The sequence below is a fragment of the Neovison vison genome, chromosome 6 (assembly GCF_020171115.1).
Source record: "Neovison vison isolate M4711 chromosome 6, ASM_NN_V1, whole genome shotgun sequence".
Lineage (NCBI taxonomy): Eukaryota > Metazoa > Chordata > Mammalia > Carnivora > Mustelidae > Neogale > Neogale vison.
Window position 1 is genome coordinate 216,215,258 of NC_058096.1, and position 19,513 is coordinate 216,234,770.

At 51.9% G+C, this 19,513-nt stretch overlaps 1 protein-coding gene across 4 annotated transcripts in view; it reads left to right on the plus strand.

The window, feature by feature from the left end:
• The first annotated feature begins 17,419 nt into the window (after window positions 1-17,419).
• DOCK6 (dedicator of cytokinesis 6) overlaps window positions 17,420-19,513 on the plus strand; it is a 41,916-nt gene continuing 39,822 nt past the window's right edge. For 3 of the 4 annotated variants that reach the window (XR_006385175.1, XM_044254170.1, XM_044254171.1), the window contains exon 1: window positions 17,431-17,475. Coding sequence is in view for 3 of the 4 variants with exons in the window: in XM_044254170.1 (XP_044110105.1) it covers window positions 17,432-17,475 (44 nt within the window). In the remaining variant the exon portion in view is untranslated. Of the gene's footprint in view, window positions 17,476-19,513 lie in introns of all 4 variants that reach the window. The other variant, XM_044254169.1, reaches the window with a different exon arrangement.

The following is a 19,513-nucleotide window of genomic DNA, read 5'->3' on the forward strand; positions in this document are numbered from 1 at the left end:
CCGTGAAAAGCTTCTTTTGAAGGGAAGCTACAGACCCATTAGGAAAACATTTAAACATTATTGTAGAAGTAGAACTACTCCAATATTTGCTTAATAATAGAGCTTAAGGTGTTAAGATAGTCCTAATTTGGTTCTCCCCCGCCTGGTCTCCTTCGTTTTATTTTAGGAGATTTTTTTTAAAAGATTTTATGTATTTATTTGAGGGAGAGGAAGAGAGCATGAGTTGGGGGAGGGGCAGAGGGAGAGGGAGAAGTTGACTCCCCACTGAGCAGGGAGCCCGATGCAGAGCCCCATCCCAGGACCCTGAGATCATGACCTGAGCCAAAGGCAGATGCTTAACCAACTGAACCATCTAAGGTGTCCCTAGGAAATGTTTTTCAAAAGCACTGAAACCAAGAAAATCAAGCATCTTAAATACACAATACACAAACGTTGGTGCCCTCCCCCCACCCCAGTACCCCATTATGCTGAGCCCACCAACGGGAGCCTCAGGGGATAGGTTCACCTCGCTGATTGTTCATGTAAAATCAACAGCATTGATATATTTGTGCATTTAGGTCCTACAAAACCTGGATCCGACCCTAACAAGGGGCCATTTTATGAGTTATTTTAGTAATAATCACTGGGGACAGAGGTGAAAAGTCAGAAAATACTACCCAACAGAAAAGTCTGGAAAGAAAGGTCGGTTTTTCCTGAGGTCTCTCTTCTTGGCTTGCTGATGGACATCTTTTCTATGGTCTTCACATGCTCTTCCCTCCGGGAGAATCTGTCTCTTAATATTCATCTTTAAAAAAAAAAAAAAAAAGATTTGGAGGGTATGTGCTATGGTGAATGCTGTGAAGTGTGTAAACCTGGCGATTCACAGACCTGTACCCCTGGGCCTAATAATACATTGTATGTTAATAAAAAAATTTTTTTAAAGAAAAAAAGAGATTTTATTTATTTATTTGAGAGAGAGCACAGGCAGGGGGAGGAGCAGAGGGACCAGCAAACTCCCCGCTGAGCGGAGAACAGGACATGGGGCTTGATCCCAGGACCCTGAGATTATGATCTGTACCAAAGTCAGACACCTAATAGACTAAGCCACCCAGGCAGCCTCTTAATCCAGTCATATTGGATCAGGTTCCATCCATAGGAACATCATTTTACCTTCATTTATCAGTATTGGTCCATCAGTTGTAAGTAATTGATCACTAATGCAAGACGTTAATAATAGGGCAAGCTGTGGGTTGAGGAGACAGGAGACATGTAGTAACTCTCTGTGCTTTACATTCAATTAGTCTTCAAGCCTAAAACTTTTAAAAAGTAAACTCTATTAATTAAAAGAAAAAAAAGAAGAAGGGGTGCCTGCATAGCTCAGTCAGTTAAGCATCTCACTTGTGATTTTGGCTCCATTCATGATCTCATGGGTCGTGAGATCGAGCCTTGTGCCTGGTTGCATGTTCAGCAGGGGATCTGACTAGGATTCTTTCTCTCCTTCTCCCTCTGCTCCTCCCCCAACAAATAAATGAATAAATAAAATGTTTTTTAAAGAAAACACTGGTGGTGGCATCTGTTTTTTGCTCCAAACTCATTTACGTAATTTGACTTTTTTTTAAGTCTTTTTTAAAATGAGGAAATGGAAAATGCAGAAAACTCCATAAAACACATATGCGTTCTAAATGGGACAAGTGAATCATGACAAAGCAGACAACATTGCAAGCATGTTTTGTAACTTTGTGTAAAAAATATAGTACCGTAGGTATGATTTTTTATAACTTGCTGGGAAGGCAGTGCCGTATGCTCCTCTGCTCTGTGGGGAGCCTGCTTCCCTCTCTCCCTCTGCCTGCCTCTTTGCCTACTTGTGATCTCTGTCTGTCAAATAAACAAATAAAATCTTAAAAAAAAGAAAGAAAGAAAATGGAAATCTTGGGGCACCTGAATGGCTCAGTCGGTTAAGCATGTGACTCTTGATTTCAGCTCAGATCAGGTTTCAGGGTCGTGAGTTGGAGCCCCGTGTTGGGCTCCATGCTCAGCAGGGAGTCTGCTTCTCCCTCTTCCTCTGCCCCTCCCCTCACTGGTGCTCACTCTCTCCCTCAAATAAATATATAAAATCTCTGGGTGGCTCAGTGGATTAAGCCGCTGCCTTCGGCTCAGGTTATGATCTCAGGGTCCTAGAATCGAGTCCCGCATCGGGCTCTCTGCTCAGCAGGGAGCCTGTTTCCTCCTCTCTCTGCCTGCCTCTCTATCTACTTGTGATCTCTGTCTGTCAAATAAATAAATAAAATCTTTAAAAAAAAATCTCTAAGAAAGAACATTGAAATCTCTTCTCTGCTAGTTATTCACTGGGGGCCCAGGGTTATTTTGAGATAAATGAAACATAAATCCCCATTTTACAGATGGATGAACTGAGGCATGAAAGTCTAAACACCTTGGTGATGTCACATATAGAAAGTGGTGAAAGTCAGATTTTGATCCCCGGGTCTCAATCTTAACCACGACATAGACCTTTTGGTGGTTGCAGGACCCCTGTCCAGCTCTCTGCCCATGAGGACATACACATAGTCTTTCTTACGTTAAAATATAGAATCCAGGGGTGCCTGGGTAGCTCGCTCAGTGGGTTAAAGCCTCTACCTTCAGCTCAGGTCATGATCCCAGGGGTCCTGGGATCGGGCCCTGAATCAGGCTCTCTGCTCCGCAGGGTGCCTGCTTCCTCCTCTCTCTCTCTGCCTCTACCTACTCGTGATCTCTGTCAAATAAATAAATAAAATCTTTTAAAATATATATATACAATCCATCACAGCCTTGGAAGTTCAATGGTATGGAAAAACCATCCCAACACAGCAGATTCCAAAGCTGGGTTTTCAGAGCAATCATAACCTTTCTTAAATTTTTTTAAAATTTTTATTTATTTATTGGATAGAGAGATCACAAGTAGGCAGAGAGGCAGGCAGAAAGAGAGGGGGAAGCAGGCTCCCCGCTGAGCAGAGAGCCCGAAGAGGGGCTTGATCCCAGGACCCTGAGATCATGACCCGAGCAGAAGGCAGAGGCTTAATCCACTGAGCCACCCAGGCGCCCCCCTCAATCATAACTTTTGAAAAGAGCAGAGCAGATACCTGTTCTGTAGAGAAAAACATCCAGAATGAAAGCAACAAAAGCATCAGCATTGGTGAGCAGTTGAACAACTTATTTTTGTTCCTACGTGGTCTTTTCTGAAAATGTTCTCAAATTGCCTATGATGAGCATGTATTCCTTCGGGGTGTGGGAAAAAATTGTGGGGTTTTTTTTTTTTTGAAGATTTGTTTATTTATTTGAGAGAGATAGAGAGCACCAGGGAGGGGGGCAGAGGGAGGGAGAGAGAATCCCAAGCAGACTCCACACTGAGTGGGGAGCTGACAGGGCTTGATCTCACGACGCTGAGATTAGGACCTGAACCAAAGCCGAGACCTGGTCGCTTACTGACTGTGCCACCCAGGCGTCCCAGAAAAAAACTGTTTTTAAGAAAATGGAAGAATGCTGTGATTGTAAAAGGAGACCCCAGGGGACCCAAGGACAGGTGCCCAGGCTGAGTGACAGGTGCTGTCTTCAACCAGGACCACTGTATTCTTGGAAGGGTTTTCTCACCATCTCAGCAGATGCTCCTTGCTGTCTGGTGGGGGTTTTGCGATATCGGAAAACCACGACCTAATCTTTGACCACAGAAGTAAGAGAATTTACAGAAACAAAAAACAGCTCTGGCCTGAAACTCCACTATGATCTCAGGGATCCTGGAAAACAATCCAACCCAGCACTGGAATTCCCTCTGCGGGCTGCACGCCAACTGTTTTTCTGTCGTTGTCTCTTAAAAGAACCGAGGGAGTTGGTGTGTCCGATTCTTGGAGGCTTTACTCTGCACCAGTGTTTAACTCACCGGGATCTCCTCTTCTGTCTCTGGAGGTAGGCGCTCTTGTTCTTCTGTTTTACCATCAATAATCTGGGGGCACAGTGGGGGGGGGACTGCCTTGCATTCCAGGCCACACTACTAAGATCTGAAGCTGTCTTCTGAGCCCAAAGTCAGGGGCTCCTTCCCGATGGGTGGAATCTGCTTGTTCACTAATGCATTCAACTTTTCATTCTGGGAGCATCCACTGAGCGCCCAGTGGATACCAACCGCTGTACCAAACCGAACAGTCACTATCCCTCCCGTCACAGACTCAGATACTCGAGGGACCCAGGCGTGTAAACCGACAATGACAACATTGGATCCGGGATGACAAGGATCTCACTACCCAACAAAGCAACCTGGTCCGTTATTGGTGGACCCCAGTGTGAGCCCCTTATTCCTTGGGCCTGAAAGTCCTCAGACATCCACAAGCCAAAGGGAACTTTGACCTTCCAGCTGTCCCCTTGGAATTCTGGCCTTATATCCAAATTGCTGTCTCCTTCTCCCGGGCCTGGCTTCGGGAGTCTCCCGCGGTGGCCTCTGACCCTTCATCCTCAGTCCTTCTAACACCTGAAGACCATCAAGACATCACTTGACACTTTTTTTTTAATGATTTTATTTATGTATTTGGGAGAGAGAGAGTATGCACAAGTGGGGGCAGGGCAGAGGGAGAGGGAGAAGCAGGCTCCCTCTTGAGCAAGGAGCCCGATGCAGGACTGGATCCCAGGACCTTGGGATCATATGCTGAGCAGAAAGCAGATGCTTAATGAACTGAGCCACCCAGGTGCCCTCATCTGACACTTTTATGTGTTTAATGTGGGCAGGTGTGGCAGCTGGTGCCAATGCCTAGCTTCTTTTTATTTTTTAAAATTTTTTATATTTTTTCAGTGTTCCAAGAGTCATTGTTTATGAACCACACCAGTGCTCCATGCAATACCTGCCCTCCTTAATACCCACACCAGGGCCAGCTTCTTTTGTTAAAAACCAAAATGAAGGGAAGCCTGGGTGACTCAGTGGGTTAAGCCTCTGCCTTTGGCTCAGGTCATGGTCTCAGGGTCAGGGGATTGAGCCCCGCATCAGGCTCCTTGCTCAACAGGGAGCTTGCTTCCCCCCCACCCCTGCCTGCCCTTTTGCCTGCTCATGATCTTTCTCTGTCAAATAAATAAATAAAATCTTTAAAAAAAGAAGAAGAAGAAGAAGAAGGGGTCCCTGACTGGCTCAGTGGGTTAAGCATCCAACTCTTAGTTTTGGCTCAGGTCATGAGCTTGGGGTCCAGGGATTGAGCCACACATCAGACACTGTGCTGCTGGTCCTGGAGCCTGCTTGGGATTCTCTCTCTCCATCTCCCTCTGTCCCTGCCCCGCTTGCTTGCACTCTCTCTCTAACAAAAGAAAAAAAAAAGATTTTAAAACGAAAATGAAGTCTGGCCATTTTTCATCACACAAATAGGCTGTGCTTTATAGTGTCACAGATACGAATACCTAGAAGAGGCTGGCTTACAGAGACAGGGTAGAAGAGAGGGGAGCGCAGAGAATGGGAAGTCATTGCTACAGGAGAGCAGAACTGCTTGGGGCAATGAAAAATTTTGGAAACGGGGTGTGGTGGCCCAGCACTGTGAATGTAATTAACGCCACGGAATTACACAGTTAAAATTAGTTCAAATGGCCAATTTTATCTGATATATATTTTACCACGATTTTAAAAGAACATTAAAAGTAACCCACGCTTAGTGTAAAAACATCCAGACGTTGTAGAAATTGATTGCAACCTAGTACAAGTCCCTTAGTCCTGCACAGTCCTCCAGATTTGTCTACCTTCCTTTAAGCTTTATAACTTCTTATTTTGAACCGTCTGGGTCTTCTCCGTGCCCCACCTCACAATCACAGGTTTTCCTGTCTACTCTGTTCAGTGCTTGGTACACAGCAGGAGCTCGAAAAATACCCATGACTCTTCATTCGAGCATCTGGTTGTGGGACCGAGATCCATTGCTTGGCCTCAAGGTACCAAAGTCTTATCTGCAAAATGGGCTCAGGAAGTGTTTTCACATGAGGGTGTGGAGAAATTCCCACATTCACTGCTGGGCAGGTTGTGCACTGGGGCAGCCCCCGGAAAAGCAGTCCTGCATTTCCTCAAGGCGTTAAGCCTAGAATTACCATAGGGCCTGTCTGGATATGCACCCACACATACACCACAAATACCTGTACTTGAATATTCTGAGCACCGTTATTCATAACCAACAAAGGCGGAAACAATCCAGAGGTGTTTGGGTAGCTCAGTGGGTTAAGCATCCAACTCTCTCTCTCTCTCTCTCTCTTTTTTTTTTTTTTTAGATCTTATTTATTCATTTGAGAGAGAGACAAACAGAGAGAGTGCCAGCAGGGGTGGGGGAGGAGTGAGGGACAGAGGGAGAAAGAGACTCCCCGCTGAGCTGGGAGCCCGACCCCGGACTCCATCCCACCACCTGGAGGTCATGACGGGAGCCAAAGGCAGACACCCAGCCATCTGAGCCACCAGGCGCCCCAAGCATCCAACTCTTGATTTCGGCTCAGGTCATGGTAACGGGATCATGAGATGGAGCCCCACGTTGGGCTCCGTGCCCAGTAGAGAGTCTGCTTGAGATTCTGTCCCTCTGCTCCTCCCCCCCACCTATCTCCACCCCCATTCTCTCAAATAAATAAAACAATAAATAAATCATTAAAAAGAAAAAAAGGTGGAAAAGGTGGAAACAACCCAAACGTCCCTCCATGGATGATGGAACGTGATTTAGCCACAAGAAGGAAGGAAGCTCCACCTCAGTGAGAGTGAGTCTTGAAAACATGACATGAAATGAAAGGAGTCAGATGCAAAACACCACATATAACATACAACAAGACCACATATAACATATAACACCGTAGTCTTCCAGGAGTCCAAAATAGTGGGCTTGGGGTAGTCTCGGGCTCAAGGGACAGGGGATAGGAGAATGACAGCTAATGGGTGCAGGACATTTTTCTTTCTTTCTTTTAAGATTTTATTTATTTATTTGACAGAGAGACATCACAAGTAGGCAGAGAGGCAGGCAGAGAGAGAGGAGGAAGCAGGCTCCCCGCTGAGCAGAGAGCCCGATATGGGGCTCGATCCCAGGACCCGAGATCATGACCTGAGCCAAAGGCAGAGGCTTAACCCACTGAGCCACCCAGGCGTCTCTCAATAAAGCTATTTTTTAAAAGATCTTATTTATTTCTTCAAGAGCTGGAGAGAGAACATGAGGGGAGGGGCAGATGGAGAAAAACAGACTCTCCACTGAGCTGGGGAAGCCCAAAGTGGGGCTGGATCTCCAGGATCCCGAGATCATGATGTGAACTGAAGGCAGACGCTTAACACCAGCCACCCAGGCGTCCCTCAATAAAGTTATCTTTAAAAGGAATTGTGTTTTGCTTCTGAGCTGGGGGCCAAGAGAGGCTGCGCGCTGAAGACGACCAAGGTCAGCTCTCCGTCCGCGGGAATAAATCAGAAAGACCCACGAAGGAGGAGACGCCCGGAGGCGCTTAGCGCCGCCCGCTCGGCCCAGATGGCTGAGGTCAAGCCCGCCCAGCCCCGAACGAGTAACCAGTAACCGTTTCCTTTGTGGCTGGGAAGAAGTGGGCTGCAACCTTCCTTTGTGGCCTGAAACCGCAGAGGAGGCTTCTGCGGTGGCATCGCCCCGCCCACATCCGAAGCTTCTCTTCATGGGTTTTTGGGGCAAACACTGCGGCTTCCGTGGCACTGAGGTCTGGCCGCAACCGGGCAGAGCACCCTGTCTCCTCCCTGCACGGCTGGCAGGGGCGCTCTAATCCCGGATGCCCGAGACTCTCTACCTATACCATCTTCTGTACCCTGAGAAGGTTTTGTCTTAATGTGACCTTGTTTTAACTTCATTACCTGTTTAAGCACCCTATCTCCAAGGGGCGCCTGGGTGGCTCAGTGGGTTAAAGCCTCTGCCTTTGGCTCAGGTCATGATCCCAGGGTCCTGGGATCGAGCCCCGCGTCGGGCTCTCTGCTCAGCAGGGAGCCTGCTTCCTCCTCCCTCTCTCTCTGCCTGCCTCTCTGCCTACTTGTGATCTCTATCTGTCAAATAAAATAAATAAAATCTTTAAAAAAAAAAAAAAAAGCACCCTACCTCCAAATACAGTCTGATTCCGAGTTACTGCGGGTGTGTGTGTGTGTGTGTGTGTGTGTATACACTTCAACATACAAATTTGGAGTGACATAATTCAGTCTGTGAAAGGAAATGAGACTGAGAAGGGAAGGCAGCCTATAAGGGGGGGTGTTTAAGGCAGGTTAGTCCAGCAAGCAACTGGGGGTTCAGCCCCCCTGGGGACCACTGGGAGACAACATAGGACAGGAATCTTGTCATCCCATCTGTGGGCAAGGGAGCGGCGTGTTTATCCATCACCCCCACTGGCTGAAGCCTACTCCCAGGGGGGCGCTGATTCTGAGACAGGACCCCACCCCACCCCCACCCCCAGTTCTGTGCACCCTCCAGAGAGGAGTCACCAACAAAGGCATCTGGATGCTGGAGTCGTGTTTGCCAGGATCTCAACTACAAGGTCTACATCTACCATGCTCCTCTTCATCCTGCAGCCTCCAGGGTCACCTCCACAGGCAGGCTTCCTGGATTTTCCCACCCTTTTTACATGCCCAGCAAACCCAGGCCTGTCTGATCCCAGAATCTGAGTGATTAATCCTGTGCAAAAGTTGTCCTCAAGGTCACATCAGGTGATAAAAGACCTCTTCTCTAAGCGTGGGTTTCCTCGTCTGGAAAATGGGCATGGCAGACCCAGGGAGAGAGCAACGACTCTGGGCAGAGTTCACAGCACGGGGCTGAACCCGGCCTGGAGCTGTCTGGGGGGGATCCCTGCCACCCACGGCGGAGTCTCCAGTTTTCAACTCAAGAGCAGATGAATCAAAACCAAAAGACAAACAAAAAACACTCTGTGGACTCCAGTCAGATAAATGCTCCGGTTTCCTGAATGTCTCTCCTCCGAGCCTCTGCTCTGCTCATGCTGTTCCCACTGTCTGCCAGGCTGTTCACCTGCCTGCTACCAAGACAGCTTTTAGGTCTCCGTTTCGATGCCCGCTCCTCTGAGATGCCCTCCAGCTGGGTCGGACATGCCCTCAGGGCTCCCCCGGTGCCCGGGAGTCCCCATGATGTTCCTGATTACTGGGTCATCATCATCTGCTGTCCTGCTGGCTCCGAAACTCCACAATATCCCTAAACTCCCTCACGCTGCCCCTTTGTGTCAGCCCCTCCCCCCAGCCCCAGCCCAACACCGATCTGCGCTCCCACACTAGAGTTCTGTCTTTCTGAGAATGTTCTATAAATGGAATCATACAATATATAGTCTTTTGAGGCTGGCCTCTTTCACTGCAGCATAAAGCATTTAAGCCCAAAGCTTTGTGGCCTGTATCAATAGTTCGTTCCTTTTTGTTACTGAAGAATATTCCATTGTACCCATGGACGCCCGTTTGTTCCACATTCGCCCGTTGAGGGACAATTGGATTGTTGCCAGCTATTGGTGATCATGAATAAAGCTTCTGTAAATAATCATGGACAGGTTTTTATGTGAACATAAATTTTCTCTTGGGTTTTATTATTTTTAAAGATTTTATTTATTTATTTGACAAAGAGAGATCACAAGTAGGCAGACAGGCAAGCCGAGAGAGAGAGGAGGAAACAGGCTCCCCGCTGAGCAGAGAGATGATGCAGGACTCGAACCCAGGACCCTGAGATCATGAACTGAGCCGAAGGCAGAGGCTTTAACCCACTGAGCCACCCAGGCACCCCTTCATTTTTATTTTTTACTTTTTAAATATTTTTTAAAAGATTTTATTGATTTGAGAGAGAAAGAGTGAGAGAGTGGGCAGAGGGGCAGAGCGGGGAGATGAGAAGAAGGGAGACTCTCAAGCAGACTCCGTGCTGACCTCAAAGCCCTATGCAGTGCTCGATCCCATGACCCTGAGATCAGGACCTGAGCTGAAACCAAGAGCCGGATGCTCAACTGACTGAGCCACTCAGATGCTACTCGGTTTTCATTTTCAAATATGTGGCAGTGGGATCGTTGGGTCATGTGATGACTGCCTGTTTAGTGTTTTAAGAACCACCAGACTTTTCCAGAAGGGTTGTACCATTTTGCATACCACCCGCAACATCTGAGACGTCCAGTTTCTCTGCATCTTTGTCAGCATGTGGTATTGTCGGTATTTTTAGTTTAGTTGTTCTCATAAGCATAAAACAAAAATCGTTTAAGCCTGGCGCCAAAAGTGGGAGTTCAGGATTCGAACTCAAGCATCTGAGCGTCTAACCTCCTTTTCTTGGCACAGCTGCTTTCTGAAGATAAAGGAATAGTCTGGGCTGAGACGATCGGGTCCCTCTAGAAGATGGGTTCAAACCCATTGTCTCCCACTTGTCAGCTGGGTCGCTGGAACCTTGCAGAACCCCAGCTGTGTTACCTGGTGACTGCGTCTCGGAAGTCTCATGTCACAGAGGCAAGGTGTCCCCCAGAGCCCTGGGCAGCCAGGGAGAAAGTTCCTGCACAGTTTGTCCTACACACGGGACCCACATTTGGCCTTCGATGGTGAAAGAGATGGCACAGGAAACTCAGGCAGAGAAAAAGTCCTTTAGGGACCAGTCCAGGGGAAGGAGGACAGCCTGAGGGCTCTGGGGACTTGGGGCAGCTCGCTCAGTCTCAGTGTCCCCACTACCAAAGAGATCGAGAATCTGAGCCCGGACTGAGGCTGAAGTAATGATGGACGTCAGGCAAAAGTGCCGTCCGTGGATTTTTTTTTTTTCCCTGATAACTGCCCGGCAATATTATTTGGCAAGAAACAAATGCGGTTTCAAACCATGAAAAGACAGGGAGGCTGCCTGTGATTAAGTGGAAGAAACCAGACTGAAAAGACCACGAACGGTATGATCCCAAACATGTGACATTCTGGAAAAGGCAAAACTAGGGAGACGCTAAGAAGATCAGTGGTTGCCAGGGGTGGGAGGGGGGGTGGGGTGAGCCGCGGAGCACAGAGGATTTTCGGGGGGGGGAGCATTCTGTTATGTTAGGTGGAACCGTTCTGATATGTAGGATCCTGTTATGGTGGATACGTGTCATTCTGTCTATCCAGACCCATAGACTGTAGGACACGCAGGGTGTATCCTAATGGGGACTACAGGACTTCACTGCATAATGACCTCTCCGTTGCAACAAACGTCGCTCACTAAAGCGAGATGTTACTAATGGAGGAAACTGGGTGCGGCGCGGGGAACACACGGGAACTCTGCACTATTTGCTGTTTCCTGTGAACTGAAACCTCTTTTAAAGAAATAAAATCTACTGGGGGGTGGAGGGGAACAGGATGGCCTGGATGGCTCAATCGGTTAAAAGGCTGAGGTCCTGATCTCAGGGTTGTGAGATCGAGTCCCGTGGGGGGCTCCGCGCAGGGCGGGGAGCCCGCATGAAATTCTCTTTCACCCTCTCCCGCTGCCCCCCCCCCACCAAAATAAATAAATAAATAAATAAAGTCTGTTAGTTAAAAAAAAAAAGAAAAGCGTCCTTCCTGCCCTCTACCCCAACCCCGCCAGTTTCTTGAAATTTTTTTAAGAGAGTATCTAGAAAATCAAGTAAAGATGGTTATACACATACATTTTTCCTTAACATTTGACACCCAAGGCGGCTTTCTGTACACCCTGATCTGCACCTTGCTTTTCTCGTTCCAGGCCATTCCATGCGCTGCATAGATGCCCCTCCTCACTGTGTCTTTTATTGAAAGAGAATTCCCACTCTCCGTAAGGCCGTGCCCTACCCCGCTGCGCATGCGCTGTGGATTCAGACCCTTGGGGATCGTTATTTCCAACCTTGACTGTTCCGTCAACCTCGTTTAATCATGTGTGTCGTCGTCATTTCCAATGGGAAGACTGGATTTCTAGGAAGGGACTTGCTGAGTCTGAGGGTTCGCAGGTTTGTAATTTTTAAATACCCAGCCAATTTGTCCTCCGTTTGGCGTTTACCTAAAGACGCCTCTGCCAGTGATGGACAGGAAGGTTGGCTCTTCTGGAAACAAACCCCAGGGTGTCCTTGCAGGGCTCTGCGCCGTTCCATGGCTCCCCACTGCTTGAAGATGGCTATGCCGGGGCTCCCACTGGGAGGCCTTGGAAACCCACTACCCTCTCCCCCTTGTCTTCCACACAGGAGACTTCTACGTCTCCTCCCAGTCTCTGCTTTGCTGGTCCCTCTGCCTGGAACTCCCTCCCTCCCTAACTCAGCCTGGCCAACACCCACATGACATGCCCTCCAGCACTGACATCACCTTCTTCCGGAAGTCCCCCATGACTGGCACACAGCAGGCACTCAGTAAATGCTGCTGGCACGAATGAATGAAGGAATGAGGTGGGAAAAGGGAGGGGGTGGGCTTATGGAGCAGCTGAGGGGTCTGTAGGTCACAGGGAGGAACAGGGCTCCCTCCTGGGGCAATGGGGAGCCAGAGCAGGCTTTGAGCAGGGGGAAGGCATGTTGAGAAAATGTCTCTTATTTGCAGGGGCACCTTTTTGGGCTGTGGGCCCTTATTAGCAGAAGTTCGTAAGGTCACAAGATCACACACCTAGGATGGTGTAGGAAGCCCATCAGAAACCCATTACAGGGGGCGCCTGGGTGGCTCAGTGGGTTAAAGCCTCTGCCTTCGGCTCGGGTCGTGATCCCAGGGTCCTGGGATCGAGCCCCACATCGGGCTCTCTGCTCTGCAGGGAGCCTGCTTCCCCCCCCCTCTCTCAGGGTCCTGGGATTGAGTCCCGCATCGGGCTCTCTCCTCAGCAGGGAGCCCGCTTCCTTCTCTCTCTGCCTGCCTCTCTGCCTACTTGCGATCTCTCTGTCAAATAAATAAATAAATAAAATCTTAAAAAAAAAGAAAGAAAGAAAGAAACCCATTACAGGGACTCCTGGGTGGTTCAGTGGGTTACGCCTCTGCCTTTGGCTCGGGTCATGATCTCAGGGCTCTGGGATCGAGTCCTGCATCGGGCTCTCTGCTCAGCGGGAAGCCTGCTTCCCCTCTCTTTCTGCCTGTCTCTCTGTCTACTTGTGATCTCTCTCTTTCTCTGTCAAATAAATAAATAAAATCTTAAAAAAAAAAAAAGGAAACCCATTACACTGGGATACAGTTATCAAAATCTGTTTTAATTGGGTTAGAAGGTGGGCATCTTTCTTAACACATTAAATAGGAAGGCACAGGGCAGCTCCAACGAGTAGAAGAAGGGGGAGCAAGTGCTATTCACGTTTTTCCTTCTAAGGAAGAGCTCCGGAATTCTATTTGCAAACCCCGTGGGTGTCTGGGGACCCTGGTGAATCCCTCCCCCAAACGTGGGGATGTGGTAAGAGCACCGGAAGGGGAGCAAACTTCACAGAGGTATCACTGAGAGCGACAGGAGTGATTTCCAGGGATGATGGACAAGCATCCAGACAGACAAGCATCCGGCGGCTGGGCCATCTGTTCAAAGAAAAACAGGAAGACTGCACTTTGTCCTTCTGGCCTCTCTGGGCCCAGCCCAGCCTTTGTCTTTGTGACTTTAACTCCCAAAGGCAGGCCGGGAGCCCCTGAGCCGGCTTCCAACTTCCTTCCCAGCTCCAGAAGCAGCAGGCAAAACAGCCTGACAAGGCGGCATCACCCAGGTTCTGTGCTGTCCTGACAACACTTCATGGTTCCCCATCACAGCCCCATAGGGCCAGCTCTGAAGGTAATATCCCATTTCACAGGTGAGGAGACTGAGGGCCATAGAGGCCCCAGGTCAAGGTCACCCAGTCTGGGTGTGGCCAAGCTGGGACTGGAATTCAGGTCTCTTTGGATTCTGAGTCCTGCCTGTGGCCATTCCTGCTCGGAGTTCACCACCTGCTTCAAGACACCTCTCCATTCATTCATTCACGTGATTCACCAAGTTGCCAAAATCATCTGAAGAGTCAGGGGAGAGAGTTCCTTAAATACAACAGACTCGGTTTAGAGTTTTATGACTCAAATGTGTGCTTTGAGATGGGTGGCTGCTTTTCCCAGCCTCAGTTTCCTGCACCTGCAGGCTGATGACCTCGTGTGATGAGACCACCCCTCCCCCACGGGGGTGGGGGCTGGTTAGTAGGAGCCTGCATACAGCAGGTGCTCAGGAGATGCCTGTTGAACAGATGGCCTTTGCATCCTGGGCCCACCACCCGGGCTTACCCGCACACTACCCCCTCCCCCACCTACCTCTCCCTGTGGCAAGAGGAAGGCTTTCCTTGTGCCTGTGGGCAGAAGGGCTGAGGGCAGGGCGAGGGTCCTGAGCCGGCTGAGCCTGTCATTCCTGTCATAGGCACCAGGGGGCAGTGGGTTCCCACGTTCAGCTTTCCTCTACCCGCCCCCTGCACCCCTCACTCAGCTGGGGAGGTTGACATTTATCCTCCTGCTACAGGGCTGGCTTCTCCCACCACACTGACGGTGGACATAGTAGGCACTAGGGGACAGGGAGGTGTCAGAGACCCTGACCACCAGACCCCGGTACCACTCTGCCTCATTCATTCTCTTATTGAGCAACTAGTATACATACACACAGCCCTATGCCGGGTGCTGGGGACATAACCATGAGTAAGGCAGAGAAAAGTCCTTGCTCCTCGTGCACGAGCTGACATTTGAGTGGGAGAGATGGGACACCAGGGAAACAGGGAGTTACAACTGAGTGTAGTCAGGGCTGTGATGGGGAACTCCGGGGGTTGGAGGCAGGAGGACCCAGAGGAGCTCCTGAGCCAGCTTGGGCAGGGAAGGGAGGGGTCGAGGAAGACCTAAGAACCAATAGAAGTTCTTCAGGTAAAGAGCAGGGGAACCAGCATTCCAGGTCAAGGGTAAGGGCTGGAGGCAGTTGCTCCCTGCCCCCACATAGAAAGACAGGCAAGCATACAGATAATGCTGCACGGACTCAGATGGTGAGGTTCTAGAACAAGCACTGAGCAGCCACTCAGGGGAATGGAGGAGAGAGAGGCCGGAAACAGATCTTCATGGAGTGCCAGAAGTCAGAGGAGGGAGTGAGTGGAACAGCATTCTGGGCAGTGGGAACAGCAGGGGCGCTGGTGTGAAGAGAAGCTATCTTCTGCTCCACTCCATCACTCATGGGAAGGGAGGTTCAGCCCCTGCCCACCTCCTCAGCCCCACCCCCACTGGGCCCAGCCATCTCCCACCTGGACAAGGGAAGTCCCCTCCTCCCTGGTACACAGGCACTGTCCCCATATCCTATAGTCTATTCCTCCATGCAGCCAGAGGAGGCCAAAGTCCCTGCCAAGCTTGTCTGTTTGAGCAGCTGCCGGGGGCACCCTCACCCCACCTGGCTGAGTCAGGCCTGGCGTGTCCTGAAGAGGAACTGTCTCACCAATCAGGTCTGGTAGGCACCAGGGCAGGTAGCAAGCTCCAGGCGGCGGGGGCAGGGCCTTTCCTTGGAGGAATCTTTGAAGCAGGCCTTCCACCCAGATGGAGCTTGGAGTCACGGGGCTCGCAGCCTCCACCAGCTCCTGGGTGGAATCAGTTCCCACAAGGGCCAGGAGCTTGGCACTCCCAAGCCAGGTCTGTGCCTGGTGCTAGGACGGGCCTCAAGCCCCCCGTGGAGGAGATGAGGAAATGGAAACTCAGAGAGGTTGAGAGATCGTCCCTGGGCCCCACAGTCCGGCCCGGGGTTGGGGCTCTGGGGGTATTTGGAAACACACATTTCAGGATCAGGCTCCCCCGGTTAACAAATCTGGAATCACAGATCGGACCCTGGCTCGCCGGGTAAAATTGGGCAAGTCGCTCTGCCTCTCTGGGCCTCAGTTTTCTCATCTGCAAAAGTGGGGTGGTGATGGCAGCCCCGTGTGGGAAAGGGAACAGCATATGCGAAGCAGGAGCTGTGCTCTAGGGCTCAGAGGACATTGAGGAGGTGAGCAGCTGGAGAGGTGGGGGAGAAGGGAGGGGACGAGGGCGGATCATGCAGGGTCTGGTGGGCCTTGGGGAGGACTTTGGCTTTTACCCTGAATGAGGTGGGAGCCAGGGAGGATTCTAAGCAGAGGAGGGACCTGACCTGATTCAGGTGTTTCTAGGCTCTTTCTGGACACTGAGGGGAGAACAAACTTCAAGGGCCAAGAGCAGGAGCCGGGAGACCCACCATGATGGGGTGTGGGCTGGAACGAGGCAGACGGGAAGGGAGAAACCCTCTAATTTTTGCTCATCTCCATGTTTCTTGCCCAGCCTGGCTCCCAGGAGCCCAAAGGCGAGGCAGGGACTTTAGCCCAGGATGGCTGCTGGCTGGGGTGAGGGTGACATGGGGTGGGGCACAGCAAAGGGATGGGCGGGGTTGCATCTGGAGGCTCCTGGTCAAAGTGGCTGGACCACTCAGACAAGTGCAAGTGCGTGGGCTGCTGATAGATACACATGTCACCTGCCAGGCTGGGAAACAGCCCTGCTGTGCCCTCTAGAGCTTGGGGTTGAGTGGCAGGGTATGAGGGTTCCCCTGGAAATCCGAGCCTCCCTTCTCTGGGCTCAGGATCTCATACTGATCCACTTGCTTAGGTAGGGCAAGTTCCTCTGCTTCTCTGCCTCAGTTTCCTCACCTGTAAGAAGGAGGAGAATGCTAACAAATTCATGGGAAAAAGAGCAGCATATCCAAAGCCCTGAGGTAGAGCTGTGCCCTGGTATCAATCACTCCCCAATTCTGCCTGGGACATTTTCTGACCAGGGCTGGAAGGGCCGTCGGGAGGAGGAACCTGCCCCTTGCAAAGGCTTGGGGATGAGCAAGGGGTTGGCACATCCGGGGTACGAGTGAGGGCTGGAGAATTCTCGAAGACCGCTGCACTGGAGCTGGGAGAGGAACCACTGGGGAGAGATTTGACACCACAAGTAAACTAAGACATCCCCACATCCTCCTTCCAGTGAAGGCAGCCAGGCCAGTCCAGACTCCCGGACTCGCTCGCAAGCCCTAGTTACATCGTCTGGCATCTCGGAGCCCAGCTGGACCCCTCTGCTTCCCTCGTCCTTTACTGGGGAACATCCCACAGTGGCCTTAGAGACCCCCGTGATCCCTCAGGCCTAGGCAAGCGTCTGAGCAGCTCCGTGCCTCAGTTTACCCATCAGCAAAATGGGAAACCGGTCGTTCCTTCCGCACCTGTGAATTGCAAGGCCGTGCTTCATAAACGCTTGACATTGTACTTATTACGGATGATCGTGGTGATTAATCAGAGGGCAGAAAGAGCATCCCCCGGAGTCTGACACCCCCGGCCTCGGTCCCGGCGTCTCTCTTCCCCTGCCCCCTGCAGAGCCTCAGTTTCCCCACGGCCGACCCGAGGGGCGCGCGGAGGCGGCCCGGGGTCCCCGCGCCCCTCCGGCCGGCAGGGGCAGCACGGAGCCGCCCCGCACACCCGGAAGGGCCCCGCCTCCGGCCCCGGCCCCGCCCAGCCCGGGCAGTCCAGAACCGGGAGGCGGCGGCGGTGGCGGCAACCACGGCGGGGACGGTGCGCGCGGCGGCATCGGCGGGACCCGCGCGGCGCCATGGCGGCGGCCGAGCGCCGCGCCTTCGCGCACAAGATCAACAGGTAGCTCGGCCGCCGGGCCCCTCCCGGGGACACCCGCACGTGTCCGGGCCCCGCCCCGGGGTGGCCCGGCCCTCCCCGGCCCCGGCGTCCCCCTCACCGTTCAAGCCCCTTCCGCCCGGGCCGACTCCGGCCCGCTTACTCTGGCGGGGGCCGGGGGCGGCGGGAGGCGGGGAGGGCGGCGGGGGTCCCCGCTGGGGCCGCGGCGGGGCTGCGAGTGCGATGGCGGCTGAGCGGAGGTCCGCCCTGGGCGCCGCTGGGGGAGGCGTGGGGGCGTGTCCGGGGGCCTTCCTGGAGGCGGTGGCGCGGGGAGAGCAGGTATCGGGAGCCCTCCGCGTTCCTCGCCATCTCCGGGTCCTTCCTGGGTCCCCGAGTCCGAGGGCGAGGGAGCAGGAGGGGCTTTGGCGACCCATCCTCTTGCCTGGCGCGGGGCTGGGATGCTCCTGGGGCCGGGATTTGGGAACAGGGATGGTGATCTTGGAGGCCTTGGAGGCCCCTCGGGAAGGTTCCCGTGCTCTTCCCCCACTGCCAGGGTCCCGTGCCCAGCTGTCCGGGGAGCAGGGGACAGCTGTGGATGGCCCCCACCCCCAGCCCTGCTTCAGGCTCTCCCAGCACCGGCTGGACGCGCTGGAGATGGATGGGTGATTGAATGGAGGGAGTGGGGGCTGGGGACCCAACCAGCTGGTGGGCAGACGGGGGAGGGGACAGGCGCCAGGCGCTGGGGGATCCATTTCCGTGGCCACTGGAGATTGTAAGAAACTCAGCCTGGAAGGGGGAGGTCAGACCAGGGCTGAAGAGCCTCTCCCCTGTCTTTGCCTCCATGGCCAGTAGGAGTTGGCCCACGGGGGGTCCTCTCCATCCCGGGGCCTGTGCTGGCCATGCCCAAGTGAAAGAGCTCCCTGTCCGTCCAGAGCTGGCCTGATGGAGACACAAGGAAAGATCCACCCTTGGTGGCAAATACAATGGGGTAGACAGAGGAGTAGCACAATCAAGTAGATTATATATTAATGATAAGTGCCAGTGCTCTAGGGACACACATGTCAAGGAAAGGAAATGGGTGGGATGGGGACCATTTTATTTTATTTTATTATTTTTTTTTTAAAGATTTTATTTATTTATTTGAGAGAGAGAGAGTGTGAGAGAGAGCATGAGCGAGGAGAAGGTCAGAGAGCGAAGCAGACTCCCCATGGAGCTGGGAGCCCGATGTGGGACTCGATCCCGGGACTCCAGGATCACGCCCTGAGCCGAAGTCAGTCGTCCAACCAACTGCGCCACCCAGGCGTCCCTGGGGACCATTTTAGATATGGGAGGCAGATCAGGAAGGCCTGGATGATAAGGTGACATTTGAGCAAAGTTCCGAAGAGGTGAGGGAGGCATCCATGCCCATATGTGGAGGAAAAGCAATCCCAAAATGGGAGAAGGGCAAGTGCAAAGGCACTGAGGCAGAAGCAGACATAGTGTATTTACAAATAAATCATCTGACTGTCTGGAGCAGAGTGAGGAAGGGGACAGTGGGAGCAGATCCCTCAGGGTCTTGTGGGTTGTGGGGAAGACCTTAACTGGTATCCTGAGTAAGGTGGGAGCCGTGAGGAGTTCTGAACAGAGGTCACACATGTGACCATGTGTCTGGAGCATAGCGGTCAGGCAATTTTTATGTTCTGTTATTTTTATGTCCCCAAATTGCCTCTCTGTCTTGGACCTTTGGCTTCTCTGAACCTGTTTCTTTGCCACTCAGTCTCTGTGTTCTTGGTTCCTGGCTTCCACTCCAGTAAAAAAGAGAGGGCTTAGGGTCCTGCCCTGGGGAACAGATACTATAGAGCCCAGGGTAAGAAGAGCAGAGAATGTTCCTGGGGCCCCAGTGAACCACAAGCAAAAGGCTCAAGTCTTCCAGCCATCCTCTGCCAGGACCTCCGTAACAGCCTTTTGGACACTCAGGTGTCTACCTGCTCAGGTCTGGGCCTGAATTCATCTGGTCAATCATTCAGTCATTCATTCCTCAGTGCCATATTGACTCGGATATTAAACAGCCCCCCAGTTTCCT